The sequence below is a fragment of the Polypterus senegalus genome, chromosome 4 (genome assembly GCF_016835505.1).
Source record: "Polypterus senegalus isolate Bchr_013 chromosome 4, ASM1683550v1, whole genome shotgun sequence".
NCBI lineage: Eukaryota > Metazoa > Chordata > Cladistia > Polypteriformes > Polypteridae > Polypterus > Polypterus senegalus.
Window position 1 is genome coordinate 226063353 of NC_053157.1, and position 21544 is coordinate 226084896.

Genomic DNA, 21544 nt, shown 5'->3' on the forward strand with positions numbered 1-21544 from the left:
TCTATTTTACATCTCAGGATTTCCTGTTAACAAATATTATCACTATGTACAGTAGCTAATAAGAAACTACTGTCTTGTATTCAAGCTTTAGTAAACATTTTTTAACATTATTTGGCATTCACATTCAGAAAAGGTTAACACTTTTGATATTAATATTAATTTTACATAATTGTCATAAATAAGGTGTAGGAGATATTTGTAAAATGAATTCTTAAAGCCAGTAAATAAAATGTAACCTATTTGGTTACACTATATATTTAGTATGTACTTTATACATTACAAAATGTACTCCAGGGGGTTGATAACCCTCCAGAGATCATATCAAGACCCCGCACCCCTGCTGTCAGACTAGACCGGTGTATGGCGTAAGGAAATATGGGAGCCAAAAAGGCGAGAAGATAAAAATGAGTTGTAAAGTCTCTACAAGTTGTGTTTCACTTTAGGTTGAAATCGTGGAAGAAAATATGCCTCAAAAGTTTAATTTAATGAAAGGAGGTCTTTAAAGACATCTTTAATAGTATTAATGCTGATCCAGAACTTTAATATGAAAATAATGAATATCGGCTAAAGCATTCTCCAGTTTTTTAAAGCTTAAGCATCTTCCCCCTCTCTTGCCATATCATCACTCAATGTCAACCCAAAAACAGGTCATGTCTGGTGACCCTTACATAGCATAACATTTATCTGTTTTATTGCTTACAGATCATTTTATCATTTAAGGGGCTTCGTCTCTGACGCTGACGTCCAAGGTTTGATCCCCGCAAGGGGTGCAGTGGAGTGTGTACGCCTGATGAGACCAAATGAGGGCGAAACACGTTCCGCGTACTCTTTGCATCATTTGACAGTAAACTATGCAACATTCCATGATATCTGCTTCTCGCAACTGAAGAGGACATCGTGGCGGATGTTTGCCGAATGGCAGATCAAGCACAAGCGTTACCTGATAGGTAACCACCCACACAATTCAGGTCGGGGCTCAGACTACCAATGCAATGAATATATATATATATATATATATATATATATATATATATATATATATATATATATATATATATATATATAATACTATATATATATATATATATATATAAAAATGATATATAAACATGACATACTATACTAAATTGATATACTATAATATATATATAACAAATATGCCTACTATACTAATACTAAAAAGTAACAAACATGCCTTGCCGGCTCCTTTAGAAATATCCAAAAATATATTGTATACCAGTACAAGTAAAAAAATACATATATAATAAACATTGAGTATAAGGAGGAAGGAAGAGTGTCAAAAATGATTTAAAACATCTTGGGCACAGCGTTTATAGAATTGTTAATTTCTGACAACACTTGAACACTTGAAAGGTAGACAAGCATTTCAATACATTTCTTTACTCAGCACATCCCTTACGCAGCTACAGAATGAATCTTCGCAAGCAAGGATAGCAGCAGCAGTCCTCCCAATGCTCTCTTAACTGTTTCCAATGGACACATGGCAAAAGCACCCGTGTCAACCCTTACAGTGTTAAAGTAAAAGTAATAAAAGGGCACATAAGAAAAGAGTGGACCGATACACACTGTGTTTCTGCACAGAGGAAGAAGCTAAATTCTAGTTAGGACAATTCAGAGGAAAAGATGCAGACATTGTATACCGCAATTAAGAATCATATTGCCATGTAAATTCAGTGTTAAATGTTATCAAATGAAAAATACTCTGTTGCTGTACTTGTGTTTGTTTGTTAGAATATTTCTGCTAAAATGTTTTGTCTACTTTTGCATTTACTTCTGTACATTTTCAAACGCAAATGTCTCTTTTTACTTTAGTACATTTTGGTAGACAGATTAGTAACTGCAACATTAAACGGGAAAACAAACAGGCTACGCAAATACATACAACACACATCTTAACACCTGAGAAACTTGTTATTTTGAACACTTTAGAATTGCATGGTTTTTAAAAGAAAAATCTTGACAAAAATACAGCATAATATTCTAATTTATAATGCACAAAGTTCAATAATGTTTTTATCAAAAAGATACTAATAAGGAAATGTTTAATGCAATAAATAAATGTAATAGAATGTTGTTGAAAACATATCTAATTCCTCAAACTTATATCAATTATTTGTAAACAATGACAGCTGCATGAAGTGGAGGAATAAACAATTTTTGATATGCCATTTATAATATAAGATAATTATTGTTTTGCTTATAAAGACATACCTCACTCTTAGGCTCTACAATAACCCTCGTCACACACAAAGTCCATCTTCTAAAATCACATCAGCATAAGATATGAAACACGCGCTGTGGTGTACTCACCTCTGTAGGGAAGTTTGGATAAAATAATAGAGGAATGAATGCCTTAAGCATAATAAAAATCTCACTTTAAAACTTATGGACAAGATCTGAATTTCACTTGTGGTAGAGGTGACAGGAATTTTCCTCAGTGTAACAAACTAGATTATTGGTTTGGGGGTCTACTTGACTTATGGTAAATGTATTCATATCCCTCCTCAGATAAGCAACTGAAAAATATATACTGCTTAAATTCAATATTAAAAAAATATGTATTGATGCTACGTTATAGCTTTATAGTGATATTTATTGTCACATGTAAAGAGTACAGTGAAATGTTTGCTTGCATGGCCACTCTTTGGTGCCATTATTAGTAAGCAGACTACCTCACCTTGAAATTTGCGTTTCCTTACCTGAAAAACCCCAGAACACATTTAACAAAACTGTCTAACCAAGGGAGACATAGTGAGTTATGCAGTTATATGAAAGACGCAGTACAATTAATAGTAAAAGGCTTTGTATAAAAGGAAAAGCACTATATAATTGATCAATGAAAGGATAATATATAATATATGGTAAAATTGTTTATATAAAAGGCAAACATCAATTAATGAATATCAAGCAAATTCACTATATATTCATTTCCACAAACTCTTTAAAGTTGTGTTTTTTTAACCACATACTTTTAAAGTCAGCTTTTTCAGATTTGTGACATTGACTGTTGATGAGGTTTACCTTTGTCTTTGTATATGGAGTAGATATTAGCCAGTTAATAACAATGAAGAGGAATATTTAATTGCCCAATCAATATCAAATGTCATACTTTACCTATGCTTTACTTTTTCATGTCTCCTTTCTTTTTTTTACGTTTGTTCCAACTTTTAGGCTTTCTTTTATATCAAATTTTTCCATTCATGTTAAACCTCTGATTTCAGAACTTCTGTAAAACAGCCTTTGTTCTTTTGTTTTGGAGGTACCACATAAACATGAGTTGTTATCTGGGACTTAATTAATTCTTAACAGTACATACAGTAAATACTCAGATACTTGTGCAGTTTATCTAAATTCTTGCTTTCCACAATCTTGTGAAACGTCTACACTACGCTATACTGAGATTTTGTTTCATACATAGTAATGCATACACTCTACACTGAAATGTATGCTTTATTCTGAGATTTGATCATAGATTAGATACTGAGATGCACAAACTTTATAGTTATATATCTTATGCAGATACTTTTAATTTTGAACATTTATTGACTTAACTATGACAGACTTGTGATGTACTTAAATTTACTTAATGCACCAGGGGTTGGAAATTAATTTCTGAAAAAATCAAAGAGGTCATAAATTTGTGTGTGCTACACTGTAAGCTTCCTTGGGAGTAGTGTCAAGATGATGTTGTTAAAGAGCTTTATGTTTACTTGTGATGTTTACCCCTAGGTATTTAAATTGATCTGCAATGATAAAAGGGAAGGTATCCAATCTAATACTGTATGCTAGAGAGTTCACTGGAAATAGCACACTTTTATTCAAAGTAAGTCCAGAATTTTTATTAAATTCTGCTAGTGCTGTTAGAACTGCACATATGTTCAGGCCAAACCCAAATGTATCCAATGTAGTGAAAAGGTAGTCCCTGTCGACCATATCAAATGTTTTTTCTGCATCCAATGATAATAATAACTCTGGGGTATTAGACTTTGTGGGTGAATACATTACATTAAACAGCTGTCAAAAATTGGAAGCTAAGTGTCTGCCTTTAATAAATCCAGTTTGGTCTTGTGATATTACCGAAGGAAGCACTTTCTCAATCCTTCTAGCTAGAACTTTGGAGAGTATCTTAATATCATTATTCAGAAGTGAGATTGGCTGTATAATGCATATTGTAATAAGTCTTTATTTAATAAGTCTAAATAATGCTTGGCAAAAAGTCTGTGGTAGTATTTTATTGTCTCTAGCATCTGCAAATGTTGCTATTAAAAGGTGAGCTAACTTGAGAATTTTTTATAAAATTCAGTAGAATAGCTGTCAGGGCCTGCTGCTTTCCCACTCTGAAGTGAGTTTATAGCAAGTAAATCTGAGAGTGCCAGAGGTTTATCCAGTTCTTCTGCATTGAGATTATCTAGATGTGGTATCTGTCATGCACCCAAAAGTGCATTAGGTTGTGCCTTGTCTTCTTTAAACTGAGTAGAGTGTATGCATTATATTTTTATGGTCAATGATTTTGTCTCCATCTGTGTTGGTAATTACTGGTATTGCATTGCAAACTCCCTGCTTGTGGATTTGTTGAGCTGAGACCTTATTAGCCTTCTCTTCCGTGTGTGTGTGGCAGAAGAAGAAGAAGTGCTGAGGGCCAGGGCTCCAAAAGCATTGGGGCGGCCCCTGGCAGTGACCAAAGCCACCAGGGCAGTCGCCCTCTCATGGTCTGGAGGGGGCGCAAGCCCTCTTCCGGTCCTCCTGGGTGTCCCGGCTGGGTAGCAGCCCCAGCCACTCGCCACAACTGTTATGCCCATAGCAGGAAGTTGTTTCTTATCAGTACATCAGACGTGTTGACAGCGGGTGTCTTCCTGCTGTGATAGCGTGTACAGTGCTGTGCAGAAGAGCTCGTCTTAACCTTCTGTCTTCACCCTTCAAGAATGTCTCTGAAACACAAATCTGATGCAAGTGCTGGTGATACAGTAAAGAAGAGAAAAACCATCACCATGGAAAATAAAGTAGAAATAATAAAAAGGTCAGAGAGAGGTGAAACTGCATCATTCATTGGCAGAGCACTTGGTACAGTAGGTCAACAACAGCATTTATTAAAATAATGTACCTGTTCTGACTTACATACAAATTCAACTTAAGTATTTTTTTTGACATCATAGACCATAAGGTGTATACTATTATATATATACAATATACATATAAGTAACATGACAGTTATAATTGAATACTGTCCCTCACCTATTCTGTTTCTCTTCTTGGTACACAAATGTGGCACTTGGTGCCATGGCCCACCTTCCAAGTTGTTTTGCCTGCCTATGGTAAAGTCATCCCTGTTGGAGGATCGCAGGAATCATGGGAAAGTGGGGTTCTTTCATTGGATTGGCTGGCCCAGCACTGTTTTAGCCATGGAATGGCCAAATGGGGAGGCAGCTTGATGGATGAGGTCTCCAGGACTCTAAAAATATCCAAATCTTATTATATGATCATCTACTGTTAAATTCTACTCAGTGCTTTTTTATTTTTATGCTGTATTAAGGATTTGTTCTGTTCTGTGTATTGTATTGTATTGACCCCATTCTTTTGACACCCACTGCTACCTACCTGGAAAGGGGTCTCTCTTTAAACTGCCTTTCCCGAGGTTTCTTCCATTTTTTCCCTACTGGGTTTTGGGAGTTTTTCCTTGTCTTCTTAGAGAGTCAAGGCTGGGGGGCTGTCAAGAGGCAGGGCCTGTTAAAGCCCATTGCGGCCCTTCCTGTGTGATTTTGGGCTATACAAAAATAAACTGTATTGTATTGTATTGTATTGTATTATAGCATGAGCAGAAACACTCAATAAAACTGAATAAAAAAAAAATCAGTTGACGGTGAGATACAAACAAGGATGGCAGATTCACCAGTGTTTGTGTGTCAGCTTTTATCCCTCCAGATCAGAGAATGTCCAGTCCCATTGCCTCAAAACACCACTCACATCTACAGTTACTCCCAGTTTCAAATAAAAACTAACAGAGTCAGATCCCTAGGGCGGTAGTATGTATCGTGATAGTGAGAGACTAAAAGTGAAAAAAAAGGTAACTTTTACAAGTACAGTACTATAAATGTACTCGGTCTGTTACAGACGCAAACCAAATGTATGTGAGTACTGTATAATATTAACAATAAGAGCAGCTCACTACTGAAAACGGCAAATATAGGAGGCAGTCAGGATTGAACTTGGGACTCTTGATTACAAGTCAGTAAATCTTACCGCTATGCTACCTGTTATCTTATCGTTGAACCTTTTCTGAAAGTGTTTATCTGATCTTTGGACTTCAGGCTTCACACATTATATAGTTTATGCCAACACTTTGTCATTTACTACTAAAATATAAAAAAAGTTTCTGTTTTAACAATGTGTTTACACAGATTATCGTAGAAATGGAACACATATGAAATGCATGTGTTCAAAATAACAATCTATTATTTCCACTCTAAAACTCCGGCACTTCACTCCCAGATAATCAATCAAGGGATGAGCTGGAAGAAGTTTGTGCACGTTCTGCAGCTGTGGGGGGATGGAATAGTAGGCTGCTTGCTGCTTGTCTTTATCGGCACATTTACAGGACAAAAGACGCTGATGGAGAGGTACAATGGGATTTAAGGTGGGCTGGATCTACAAGTTTTTTCGTAGACTCTGGTAATTCTAGTGTTAAAATGACAGATTAGAAATAGCATGCTCTCTTTCTCTCCCACCCTAATCCTCCACCACCCATTTTACCTCTCCATTTGAGGCTAGACCAAACATCATGGTCCCAATCCTCTGATATTAGAACAAACTAGACGAGAACAAGCCATTCAGCCCAGCAAAGCTTGCCAGTCCTATCCACTTATTTCTTCCAAATAAACATCAAGTCGAGTTTTGAAAGTCCCTAGTCTTACTGTCTACAACACTGCTTGGTATCTTGTGTCTATCGTTCTTTGTGTAAAGAAAAACCTCCTAATGTTTGCGTGAAATTTACCCTTAACAAGTGTTCAACTGTATCCACATGTTCTTGATTAACTCATTTTAAAATAAGAGTCTCAATCCACTGGACTAATTCCCTTCATAATTTTTAACACTTCAGCCATTTCACCTCTTAATCTTCTTTTGCTTACACTGTATTGGTCAGTTCTTTTAATCTTTCTTCATAATTCAACCCCTGTAGCCCTGGAATCATCCTCGTCACTCTTCTCTGGACCTTTTCTAGTGCCGCTATGTCATTATTGTAGCCTGGAGACCAAAACTGCACAAATTACTCCACATGAGGCCTCACCAGTACATTATAACACTTGAGTACAACCTCCTTGGAATTGTACTCCACACATTATACTCTATGATCTAGCATTCTGTATGCCTTCTTAATAGCTTCTTAACATTGTTGGGAAGTCAATAGTTTAGATTCCACTATGAGTCCCAAATCCTTCTTATAAGGTGTACTATCGATTTTTCAACCGCCCATTGTGTATTCAAACATCACATTTTTCCTTCCTATGTGTAATACTTTACATTTACTGGCATTAAATTTCAATTTATATGTTATCCAAGTCCTTCTGTGATGATATAATGGATTCCAAATGATCTGCTAATCCACCTTGGTATCATCTGACACCATTGACCATTCTATTTTACTGCACAGACTAGAAAATGACATTGGGCTTACAGGCACTGTGCTCACCTGGTTTATTTCTTATTTATCAAATCAATTCCAATATGTACAGAAATGTGCTGACAGTACTCCATCATTATACACAGAATGCAGGGCTCAATACTGGGACCTTTACTGTTTTTCACTTTACATGCTCCCACTGGGATCTATCATTAGGAAATAAAATGTTAATTTTCTCTCGTTTGCAGATGACACCCAGTTATACCTTTCATTTGAATCAAATTAAATTTTTCCGATGTTGTCTTTAATTAGTTGTGTTAGTGAATTAAAGGAGTGGATGGATGAGAACTACTTGTCTTTAAACACCGATAAAACTGAGGTGTTAACTGTTGGAGGAAATGATGCTGATCAGAACAAAATTTTGTCATCATTTAACTCAGTTGGAATCACCATTAATTTTACTGAATCAGCTCGCAATCTAGGAGTTATCTTTGACTCTAGCATGTCATTTAAAGTACACATTACAAAGTTGTCCAAATCATATTTCTTGCATCTTAAAAATGTTGGGAAATAGAGGCGCTTTCTAAATAAATAGGATTCTGAGAAATTAATTCAGTTAGTAGGATTGATCACTGCAATGCGGTGTTTACTGGATGTTACAACTGTTCTTTACACAGCCTCCAGTTAATCCAAAATGCTGCTGCAAGAATTATTACAAGAAAAAGAAACTACGAACACATAACTACAGTTCTTAAATCCTTACACTGGCTCCCGGTTAAGTTTAGGGCAGATTTTAAAATCTTTTTCAAAATCTTCCTTTTAACATATAAATCATTAAATGGCCGAGGTCTGGCTTACTTAATTGAACTCATCATGACTTACGAACCAGAGTGCACATTAAGATCTGAAAATGCCAGTCTGGTTATGATTCCAAGGATTAATAAAATAACAGTGGGAGGTCAAGCTTTTAGTTACAGGGCCCCTAATCTGTGGAATGGTCTGCCTGCTACATAAGAGATGCCCCTTCGGTCTCAGCTTTTAAATCCTTGTTGTTAGTCATTAGCACTAAAACATAAGTAACATGATAGTTATAATTGGATACTAACCCTCACCTATTCTGTTTCTCTTCTCGGTACTCAAATGTGGCACTTAAATTGTATTGTATTGTATATGCAAATTTAACCACCATCTTACTAATATTCCTCGACCCCATCATTGACCCCTGTGGAACACCACTCTTAACATCAGCCAATCCTGATAAAGTTTCTTGCACCATCACCCTCTGCTTCCTGTGTCTGAGCTAAATCTGCACGCATCTAAAAACATCACCCTGAACTCCCACTTCTTTTAGTTTGACGCCAAACCTCTCATTTGGCACCTTATCAAATGCTTTCTTAAAGTCAATATAAATAATATCACATGCTCCACGTTGATCATATCCTTTTGTTGCCTCCTCATAGAATTCCAGCATGTTAGTTAACACATCCTCCCTCTTCTGAATCCATGCTGACTGTTCAGAATAACTCCTGTCCTTGCCAGGTGTTGCTCAATCTTATCCTTAATAATTAGTTCCATTAATTTTCCAGTGATGTGTGTTAAGGTTACTGGCCTATAGTCGCTTGGATCTGCCCTGTTACCCTATTTTTATAATGGGATGATATTTGCCATTTTCCAGTCTAAACACATACCTAGAGACAAAGCACACCCAAAAAAAAACAAGTCCACGGCAGTGGAGTTTAAGGATTAAAATAGAGAAATCTATTAACAAAACTGTCCAAATATTATAAACATAAAATATAATCTTAAACAGTCCCCTATGGGAAATAATATATTTATGCAAAGCTTCCCTCACTCCTCTGTCAAGCCACTTGTCTTCTCTATCCAATATCTGGACGTTAACATCCTCAAATGTCCTTTCTCCTTCAAATGGATGTACACAGCTGATTCTGGCCCTGAGGTGATACTCCTTCTGTGCTGGGCCATCCTCCTGTGTAGCGACTGTTTGGTCTCTCCAATGTACAGTTTAGGGCACTGTTCACTGCATTGAACAGCATGTACTACATTGCTCTTCTTCTGTTTTGGTATCCGGTCATTGGGATGGACGAGTCTGTCTTTCAGTGTGTTAGTGGGTTTAAAGTGGACAGGTATGTAGTGTTTCCCAAAAATCCTTTTTAACTTTTCAGACACAAAAGCCATGTATGGAATAACCAGGTCCTTCTTTTGGTCCTGTGACTCTGACTGTTCTGTTGTCTTTTTTCTGAAACAGGATCCTGCCTTGTTAAAGGCCCACTTGGGATATCCACAGGTCTTAAGGGCTGTCTCCAGATATCTATTTTCCTTCTTCTTAGCTTCTGTGGAAGTGGTAATGTTCTCTGCTCTGTGGTGTACAATACAATACAATACAATACAATTTATTTTTGTGTAGCCCAAAATCACACAAGAAGTGCCGCAATCGGCTTTAACAGGCCCTGCCTCTTGACAGCCCCCTAGCCTTTACTCCCTAAGAAGACAAGGAAAAACTCCCAAAAAAACCCTTGTAGGGAAAAAAATAGAAGAAACCTTGAGTAAGGCAGTTAAAAAAAAAAACCCTTTCCAGGTAGGTTGGGTGTGTAGTGGGTGTCAAAAAGAAGGGGGTCAGTACAATACAATACACAGAACAGAACAAATCCTCAATACAGCATAAAAATAAAAATTTTACAAATTTAACAGTAGATGATATCACATAATACGATTTGGATTTGTTTAGAGTCCTGGGGCCTCATGTATAACACCGTGCGTAGAACTCACACTATAACATGGTGTAAGCACAAAAGCAGGAATGTGTGTACGCACAGGAAAATCCAGATGCAGGAATCTGTGCATATGCAAATTTCCATGTTCTTCCGCTACATAAATCCCGATCAGCGTGAAAAGTAACACACATGCACGCGCCTGCTGTCCCTCCCCAACTCATCCCAGAATTACACCTCTTTGAATATGTAAATCAATATAAATAGCCCTCAAGCCCAGAGTTCTGTGAAAAGACAATGGCAAAACCACGAGTAAAAATAGAACAATTTCAGCGAACACCAAGTGGAGGCAAGGAAAAATGTACTATTTGTTGGTTTAAACAGTAGTATAATCCAAGAATAGTAAGATGATTGGGTGACAGCGTGTTGGAGAAACACGAAAGATCAAGATCACAAAGTCGCACAGTGCCCGAAATAAAAAAGAAGTCACATATTAAAGTCACCATAGAAAAGGCAAGTCGTAGCCCACCATTTGAGTGTCATATGAAAGCTTGTTAGGGTACAGAGAAAAAAATGCACACAGTGGGGGGAAAGCACGAAATGTCAACTTTAATCTCGAAATTTCCACTTTAATCACATAGTTTATTTTGTCATTAAAATAGAACATCATAAACTTAATTTTACAATCATTTAATTTACTTGTTTCTCAAATCCCATTGTAACTGAAGTAGCACGTTAAATGCTTTCTTTTGTATTTGATCATCTGTGCTCTATGTGTGTGAATCACTACGTGCTTCTTAAACCGGCTTTCTCTACCTCCAACAGGACACAGAATCCATTACATTCGTGATACTACAGCTCTCTGAATAACTAAAATAGGAGTTAGCATGTTATTAAACATGGGAACACGGTGGCGCAGTGATTGTGCGCAACCTTCGATAAAATAATTTATTGCAGCTGTCTCTTTCAAACGTACTAACCTCCAGTTCCTGTCCTTCCTTTTCTTTCTCCAAATACCCAATCGCCACACAATCAGCTCTGTAATAGATGTTAAGCCATCTGTAAGATTATAACGGCGATTCTTCAAAACTTTTAAGGAACATTGAAATACTGTATCTTCATAGTACATGTTTAATTATTCTATCCTTCACGCCTGTCCCAGTTAAGCATAGAGTGCGAGGCAGGAACAATCGGTAAACGGAGCGCCACATTCTTGCTAGTGCAGTCACACCGTGTCCTTTAATTATTAACAATCTAGATTATTTAAATAAAGTTAACGTTTTATCTGTATAATATAATAAACATATTTTGCTGCATTTCATCTTAAAATTGTCATCATATGTCAATACGCGCTTTATAAAGTGGCTCAGGTTGTGCAATATTATAACTATCGCAAGTTTACAGTGAGGTGATTGTACTTATAAGTACAAACAGTTCCACAAGGAGCAGTTGATGGACTGATTGAGTGTGTTTAAAGTTCTTGGGGATGAAACTGTTTCTGAACCTCGAGGTCCATACAGTAAAGGTTTTGAAGCATTTGCCTTGTGAGAAGCAGTTCAAATAGGAAGCATGGCTGAGGCAGCGTGTGCTTGATGCTGTATACTGATAATTCTCTATCTGATCAGCTGCTCCGAGTGGTGCAGTGAGAGTGATATGGAAAAGATGATCCACTGTGGCAACCCCTAATGGAAGCAGCTGGAAGAAGAAGAAGGTGCAGTGAGAGTAACAACGCTAAAGCAGCTATGGTATTAAGAATAGTTTGACCATTCTGTGGACCATTATATTGTTACTGGTTAATTACAAGCAGATGCATTAAACTAATAAACAATATGTGGCTAAAATCAGTGTATTTATAAAGCCGCGTCATGGATATGGATCTGAAAAAGAAAGATAAAGCACACAAGAACAGTAGAACTGCTTTGACGCTGGGTGCCGCCAGTCTGCAAAACCGAGCGGAGAACTTGCGTACAACAGGGTATGAGGTACCGTGGAAATGTGCATGGCTTTACGCCAAGTTTAGTTTCGTTTTGAACGAGGAAACGCAACATTTCTGTGTGTACATACCGTTTATATATGAGGTCCCTGGAGACCTTAGCCATCAAGCTGCCTCCTCCATTTGGCCATTGCACAGCTGAAATAATGCTGGGCCAGCCAATCCGATGAAAGGACCGCTCTAACCCATGATTCCTGCGATCCTCCATCAGGGATGACTTTAACTTAGGCAGGCAAAATAACTTGGCAGGTGGGCCCAAGTGCCACATTTGAGTACCAAGAAGAGAAACGGAATAGGTGAGGGTTAGTAACAAATTATAACTATCATGTTACTTATGTTTTAGTGCTAATAACTAACAACAGAGATGCAGTCTGTACAGTTAATCAGCAGCTCTAGTCAGGATATGCTAAACTGAAGTAGTGAGTCTTCAGCAGGGATTTAAAAGCTGAGACCGAAGGGGCAACTCTTATAGTAGCAGGCCGACCATTCCACAGTTTATGGGACCTGTAACAAAAAGTTCAACCTCCCACTGCTATTTTATTAATCCTTGGAATCCTAAGCAGACCGGCATCTTGAGATCTTAATGTGCGCTCTGGTTTGTAAGTCAGTATAAGTTCAGACAAGTAAGCCAGACCTCGGCCATTTATTGCTTTATATGTTAAAAGGAGGATTTTTGAAATCTTCCCTAAATTTAACTGGGAGCCAGTGTAAGGGTTTAAGAACTGGAGTTATGTGTTTGTATTTTCTTGTTCTTGTAAGAATTCTTGCAGCAGCATTTTGGATTAACTGGAGGCTGTATAGAGAACAGTTTGAACAGCCAGTGAACACTGCATTGCAATAGTCAATCCTACTATTAATAAATGCATGAATTAATTTCTCAGAATCTTGTTTATTTAGAAAGTGCCTTGATTTCCCAATATTTTTAAGATGAAAGAAACGTGATTTGGACAACTTTGTAATGTGCGCTTTAAATGACATGCTAGAATCAAAGATAACTCTGATTCAGTAAAATTAATGGGGATTCCAACTTAGTAAAATATTGTTGTGATCAGTGTCAGCATGATGTAGAGTCCGGATAACTCCTAGTTTGTGTTGTAGTGGGTGATGTCCATTTGAAGGACAAAGGACACTCATTTGAGGACATAAACATCCAGATAGAGAATAGAGAAAACAAGTGGTTTGAGAGAGGGGTGAGGGAAGCTTTGCATGTGCAAATCAATAACCCCTCACTCAACAGAGGTGGAGGCCTTAGGCATAACCTGTCTTAAATTTATCATGCTGCCCTTTCATCCATCCACTGGAAAGTTAGGCCCAATTCACACCTCCACCAGGTGGATTACTCGTAACAACCCACTCTATGGGGAGCTGTTAAAAAGTTGTGACTGTTACATCTACCCACACCTTCCCCTTCCGTTGTTTTACTCAACAAGCCTATTCAGGGCAGGTGTGAAGTGAAACAAACCTGGAGGATAAAGTTGTGGTTTTTAACAACATGCCTCAGACTGAAGAAGCTGCTTGGATGAGCAATGAAATGTATCTACCTAACAAGAATGAAGTCCAGTTTCCATGACTCAACTACCAGATATTTTCACCTGGATGACTGAGAATCTTCACAGACATAGCAGAAAATGGTCATAGCTGCTGTTAGTGGACACAGTGATGTTTTTCTCTGTAGATCCTTCTCTGTTTCAACTCATTCTTTTTTCTTCTCCCATCAGATCCAAACCCTCCTGCCAGTCCAGGCAATAAACACCGTTTGTTGAAGCTGCTGCTGCTGATATGTGCCATGCTGGTGGCTGCCATCATCTTCCTGACAGTGTACCGTAGGTGTCTTAGAGAACTGAGATGATGTGGGGTATAAATTTTTTTTAAAGCACTGTGCTTCCATTTTTCTACCACTACAACTTGCCCGAAGAGGGGTCCTGGGATGCCTTGAAAGCTTGCATATTGTAATCTGTTCAGTTTGCCAATAAAATATGTAATTTTGCCTCACTTCTCATTGCATTCATAATGGCTAACACAGTACATCACTCTATTTCTATCTTCCATAAAGATGTAGCAATGCAGAATGGAGCCACAACAATGGCTCACTTTACAAAAAGCAGTGTGAAGTGTAGATGACGCGTTTGTTGATGGCATCATCAATGTGCACCAAGAGTGTCATTCCTGTGTGGTCACATCAGTCACTCCAGGCAGTTCATCACTCTGGCTATCCATGGTTGGCTTTTGAGCTTTGCCAGTCCTGACTGTCAATTCTGACTATTCTGCTAATATCATGAAGGATTCAAAGTATCTCAACTCTGCCTTTCTTTGAATCTGTCTAACTATGAGGGGTTTAATCTCTGCCACAAATTTCCTGTTAGATTGTGGAAAGCTGTCCTTGCAGTGGTTGCACCACCAATGTAATTATTACCTCTTTATTGGCCAGTATTTTTTTTTACAATGGCCTAATTTAATTTTGATTAAAAAATTAAACTTATATCCAATTAAAAATTAACTTTTTAATCCTCATGTAAATATAACAGTACAATGCGGTCTTAACAACACCTGGTCTAATGTGTTTTCTGAGTTCTGTATGATTGTATCTTTGCTTTCTTTTAATTATTTGATCAAAAAACAAAGGTATTTTAGATTTTGCCTCTGTTATAGTACAAATGCAGCCTTAACTTGCATAGTTAGTAATGTTCTAATATATCTGATGCAGGGTATGCTGTAATCATGCTTTTAAACACAATTATTGACAGTACTTACCATGGCAGGGCATGACATGATAAATATAAGTAAATATTCTGGAAGTACAAAATATCCAACAGAGTTATTTGGCAGCAAAATTGGCTTAACATTGCAGCAATTTTCGATCATCCATAAGTCCTACGCAGACTTTTTTAGTGTTGGTATTTTAGTGACTCCAGGTGGAAGGACAATGACGTAAATAGAAAACCTAATTTCATTGCCCATTTCAATAATGTTTCAGCCCCATTTCAATGTTCTTGAATTAATTCTATCACAGTTAACTGATCCGTTCACTCAATACAGCTGTCTTCAATGATGGCAATAATGATAAATATGTGCCTTAGGCATTAGTTGCCTTAATGTGTTATCTGTCTATGCTTTCTATAAAAAAAGAATGTTGTCTGCTGTTTCCTCTGGGTGCTCCGGTTTTCTCTCACAGTCCAAAGACATGAAGGTTAGGTGCATTGGCGATTCTAAATTGTCCCTAATGTGTGCTTGGTGTTTGGGTGTGTGTGGTGGGCTGGCGCCCTGCCTGGGGATTTGTTCCTGTCTTGCGCCCTGTGCTGGTCGGGATTGGCTCCAGCAGACCCCCATGACCCTGTGGATATAGCGGGTTGGGTACTGACTAACTGACATTACCTTCATTTGACTCATGACTGGCACGAAAAGTAATTACTGCTTTTTGCTTTTTTGTGTACCAAGGTTCCCTAAAGGATAGTGCTAGAAGTTAAATTTCTTACATTTTTTTCACTGTGATCAGTTAAATGAATTCCTTGGTTGTGGTGCGGCCAGTCAAGTCATATCAATTTTATTTATGGAGCAATTTTAAAACAACAGAAGTCGACCAAAGTGCTGTACAGCTTCAATATATACACCAAAAGATAGATAGATAGATAGATATACAGTAAATGTATTCACCAAAAATAAATGCATTAAAATCTAAAAAGCTAAGGCAAAAAGATAGGCTATAGGACGGGATATGTATGAAAGTTGACCAAATTTGGTGCTGATCTAATATAAAAAGACAGACTATTCCAATCCTTAGGGGCAGCTACTGCACAAGCACAGTCCCCTCTAAGCTTAAGTCTAGAATTGGGCACAACCAATAGCTTCTGGTCAGAGAACCTCAGTGATCATGAAGGAGAGTAAGGGTGCAAGAAGTCAGTAAGATAAAAGGGGGCTAAACCATTCAGGGACTTAAAAACAAACAGTAAAACTTTAAACACAATCCTGTAGTGAACAGGAAGCCAGTGAAAAGAAGCTAAAACTGGTGTGATGTGATTCTGTTTTCGGTGGGCACTCAACCTTTATTCTCCTAAGTCAGACTACCTTCAAGCTGTATGAATTATCCAGGTTTTTTTTTCAATCTAAAACGGATAGTATTCTTGATTGATGTCTAAATGATGTACTTCTTTGTATTACTGATGGTATTAAATGACTCATTTTTTTCAGATTTCTCTAAGCTTAATGACAAGCAGAAAGACATAGAAGAGAGAAAAATTGCATATTACAACTTGACCAGCAACTACAGAACTCTGTTGAAGACTCATGCCATCCTACAATCTCAATACACAAAAAACTACAGTGCTGTGGTGGAAAGTCATGCTGCCTTAGAGACTCAGTGTATAAGAAACTACAGTGCTCTGCAGGAAAGGCGTGCTAACTTAGAGACTCAATTCACAAGAAATCAGAGTGCTCTAATGAGAAGTCATGCTACATTACAATCTCAGTGTGAAATTCTAAAAAAGGACCATGCTGAACTTCTGGCATGGAACAGAAAATTAAAGAAATGCAATAATCCTGTTATGAACATGACTCAGGGTAAGTTATTTACTGCAACGTGAGTATACTTTGAGCTCTTTAGTTTTATATACTACCTCATTTTATATGATGTTTTGTTTTGTTTTTTTTGTTGTTGCAGAAAATGTTTCATGTGCAGAAGGCTGGTTGCTTTTTGATCTCAAGTGTTATTTTTTCTCCACCGATAAAATGACCTGGCAGTTGAGCCAAGAACAGTGCATGAGTATGGGAGGACACTTGGCGGTCATAGAAAATATGGAGGAGGAGGTACACCCTTTATCCTGGTGAACTTATGTATATCTTAGTTATTTTGAAATGTTCTTTCTTCTGTGAAGTTTCAGTATTAGGAAACATGGGAGATGTCAAAGCAATATTACAAGGCAGATTATTTATGATACAAGGTTTACGTGATTAGAGGTATAGCACAGTCATGCATGCAGAACACACAATAATCATTAATTTGGTGTATCCATCACAGGCAGAAATAACAGTTTCTACATGACAGGATAGATGCTGGATGAGTGTTTGTGGAATGGCTTGCCTTGAAGCTTATATTAAAGCCAAAGCTTCAGTTGTACTCCAGTCATCATCCAACTGTACCTTAAATGTGCTCAAATGAGGGTAATATAGGGACAATGTTCAGGCCAAGGAAGAAGTGCTAGATGGTACATCATGTGGTTTCTGTTAGAATATGGCACCAAGACACCACTGCAGAGATGACAACACCTCAGCCTCTAACACCTCTGTGATATATCATCTGTGATATATACTCATCATCAAGCCCTTCCGTGAGAACCCTAAATCCAAAGAGGACTGTTTCATTTATGTTAGGTAGAATGCCCAGAGGGGACTGGGCAGTCTCATGGTCTGGAATCCCTACAGATTTTATTTTTTCTCCAGCCGTCTGGAGTTTTTTTTTGTTTTTCTGTCCACCCTGGCCATTAGACCTTACTCTTATTCTATGTTAATTAATGTTGACTTATTTTGTATTCTTATTGTGTCTTTTATTTTTCTATTCTTTATTATGTAAAGCACTTTGAGCTACTGTTTGTATGAAAATGTGCTATATAAATAAATGTTGTTGTTGTTGTTATATTGCTGGCTGGTAAATGCACCAGCAGTGTGTATGAGGTGGGGATGAGTGTGCAATCAAATGGTACACCCAACCGCAACACCTGATTCTGGGTTTGCATAGTGCTGCAAAATTCTTGCCTTTCACTGCAAACTCAGGTTCATCCATGATGGTGCAGTAAATTGAACCAACAAATATCTGAAAACACTAGGTGATGTCAGTCATCCTGCCACAGGTGGTATTCTTGACACCACTGCAGTTGCAGATGTCTGTAGTTAAGGGCCAAGGGTATCTGAAGCAATGAATGATGAGTAAGAAGGTCATACTGCTGCAAACAACATTAAGCAATGCATACAGGCACTATCTGGCATGTGACCTACCCCTAGTGTTTGGCCAGAGTCTGTGATGTGGCTGTTTGGTCCAGCACTACCATACATAAGTGAAGTTTGTCCTCCCATTTGTGTGTGTGTCAGACCGCAGACTTCAGTGGGTCCCTAATCCCCCACTAACCCTAACCCTGACCCTAACCCTAACACTGCACTCACGTTTCATCCAACATGAGCGCTAATGTCCCAGAAGGATATTTTACCTTGCCATATCTCCACAAAAGTCTGAGAGTTGGCCGTGTTGTATGGCTGTCGTCCTCATCACCATGGCATGTTTGGTCCCTAAGAATACACTAACTGCCAGCGTTCACTCAATAAAGTTCACTTTGCAGGCTCATTTTATACTACTGTGGGAAAGTCCAGGCGGTGTATCTCAAACACATCTTTTTATGTCCACCCTGGTGTGCTAATGTTGCAATTTTAATGGCCAGCACTGTATTATACAGTATATACAGTATACAGTATTATACATTATAGTTGATTAAAATTTCAGAACAGCTACACTGGATTTTAAAAGAGCATCACAAGAGGAACCACAGAGTCCATCAACTCAGTGCTACAAAATAGCTGGCACAAGTCGCTCAGGGGATATGCAAAAGCAGGAATATCTGTATATGGCTGATCTGGATCATTGGGTGCGGGTCTAGGAGATATGTGACAGATAACAAGAGTACTCTTACTCAATTAGTACAAAAAGCCATTTATAATTTGCTCTTCATTTCTTTCATGGAGAGAAAAGCAGAGAAAAATCATTTAAAAAGTATTTTAACACTCCAAATAATATACAAAGTTCTCTTTCTGGCCAAGTTTTTTTTTATATATATTTTTTAAAATTAATAATTAATTAGGTGAGCCATTATTCCTCAAATTTGTATAAAAGTTGCCAGTTTTTTGTATTTGTAGGATGATATACACCAAATTTTATTTAAGCCCAAAGAAATGTTAGTTTTAACTTTCTGCTAGATTATAACTTGAAATTCTAATGCAATTCTAAGCAATTCTAATATCTGTTTTTTAGTGTTTGATTTCAAATGTAATTCTCCTTCTTCTTTGGCATTGGTTTAGATTTGGATTTTTTAGCCAAATTCAGGGCTTGCATTCAGAAATATTCTTTCAGAAAAAGGGCTTAACCTGTGCCACTCAGTCACTAATTAATGATTTAACAGACATAGGAAGAAAAGAATTGAATTTTGCATTGATAATAAATGATAATTAATTTTTCTATATTATGGCTATCATGCAAACCTATACATGAACTATATACTGATTGAGTTTAACTGTATGAAAGCCTCACTGAATTTTTATTCTGATCAGAATTTTTTAGAAGATAAAGCTAATATCCTGACAGGTGAACAATATGGTTATTGGATTGGCCTAACTGATCTGGAGAAAGAAGGCCGGTTTGTCTGGGTGGACAGCAGACCTCTAGACCCAAAATACAGGTAAGGAAACTCCTTTCATACTGGGGCATCTTGCTTAAATTAAAGAATGCAGCAAAACAGAATAAGGCAAGAACAAAGGGTGACGCCTCAGGATATGTTTCCCTCTTTTTTATAAGACAAACTCTAACTCTTTATCATCAAGACATTTTACAGATGAATAAATATGAAAAATGATTGGTGTCCTTCTAGCCTATTCTTAGATAAAAAAGCATTTTATTTGTTGTCAAATATAAACTGCTGACCGATGGTTTCAAATTTACTGACTCTTTCCCCAAATCCTACCAGCAGTGCTGGCACTAAACATGTAAGTATGGATGCAATTTTTGTTTCTGTAATAATAAGCAGAACCTAAAAGAGCAACTGAAATCGTACTCTGCTGTTATAGTACAGTGTTTCCCAAACTCAGTCATGTGGTGCCCCTGTGACTTCAGGTTTTTGTTCCAACCAGATTCCTAATCAGTGACAACACCTGATAACACTGAGCTCATTTAATTAGCTTGTATTATTTTTCTTTGATTCTACATTCAGAAAAGTACAGAAGCATGATTTTTACATTTATAAGACATTTAGAAATATTCCTGCTTTTGCTATAGATTTAAATGCTTAACTCTCTTTTATTGACTTCATTATATTTTGCCCTTTCTCTGCTCAGTTTTTCCCCTTTGTTGTATCTTATCAATGACAATTAAAAATGAGCAGGGCAGACACCCAGGCAAACAACAAAGAATAATCAAAGGCTGCAGCTACTTTAGGCAGACCCACTAATTAGTAAATAATGGATTAATTAAACAATTAGAAAACCTAGAAAAGCTGAATGAAAATCAAGAAGAAAATATTGTTAAAAAGAAAAATATATATATTCCTGTATAACTGCTTGGTACATTTTAATATATATTGTCGTGGATGCCAGGGGCGATGACCCGGCCAGGATGCCTTGGAAGACCGGAAGTGGGCGTGCGCCCATCTGGGACCACGTGGGGGCTGCCTTCCTGGTTGCTTTGGGGGCCACGGGTACAGGGCATGGAAGCTCCACCCTGTAGGGGCCCGTGGAAGACTTTGGGAGACACCCGGAGAGCTGCCGGGAGGACAGCTGCCGTGGCCAAGGGAGAACACCTGGTCCTCATCCGGGAACCATGTAAAGGGGCATTCAGGGCTGGAGTCGGGAGGAGGAAGGACGAAGCACAGAGGAGGTGTGGAGGCGGCCCGAAGAAAGGCATTTGTGGCCAGGACTTTGTATTGGGGTGAAGGTGTGCACTACTGGGTCTTAGTGACCATTATTTGGGTCTGAGTGACCAGAGAAATTAAATAAAAACCAACATGTCCGCTATACTAATAAAAGGCAAAGCCCTCACTCACTCACTCACTCACTCACTCACTCACTCACTCATCACTAATTCTCCAACTTCCCGTGTGGGTGGAAGGCTGAAATTTGGCAGGTTCATTCCTTACAGCTTCCTTACAAAAGTTGGGCAGGTTTTATATCGAAATTCTATGCGTAATGGTCATAACTGGAAGCTGTTTTTCTGCATTTACTGTAATGGAGATGAGCTTCAACGCGCGTGGGGCGGAGTTTCGTGTGACATCATCACGCCTTCACGTAATCACGCAGTACATAGAAAACCAGGAAGACCTCCAAAAGGCAGCGAAACAATAAGAAGCGGCGAAGGGAGGAATGTCGGGAACACCTGGTATTCATAAATCCAGCTACTGCGGAAACTCTCATCCGGGACTCACCATGTACTTTATTCGCCAT

The 21544-nt window shown here is 37.9% G+C and overlaps 1 protein-coding gene across 1 annotated transcript in view; it reads left to right on the top strand.

Moving 5' to 3' along the window:
• Window positions 1-21544, top strand: part of LOC120528083 (CD209 antigen-like protein C) — a 38322-nt gene that overhangs the window by 1258 nt on the left and 15520 nt on the right. Inside the window, exons 2-5 of the mRNA XM_039752098.1 lie at window positions 14077-14181; window positions 16544-16912; window positions 17013-17158; window positions 19664-19791. Of these exons, the coding sequence (XP_039608032.1) occupies window positions 14077-14181; window positions 16544-16912; window positions 17013-17158; window positions 19664-19791 (748 nt within the window). The remainder of the gene's footprint in view (window positions 1-14076; window positions 14182-16543; window positions 16913-17012; window positions 17159-19663; window positions 19792-21544) is intronic.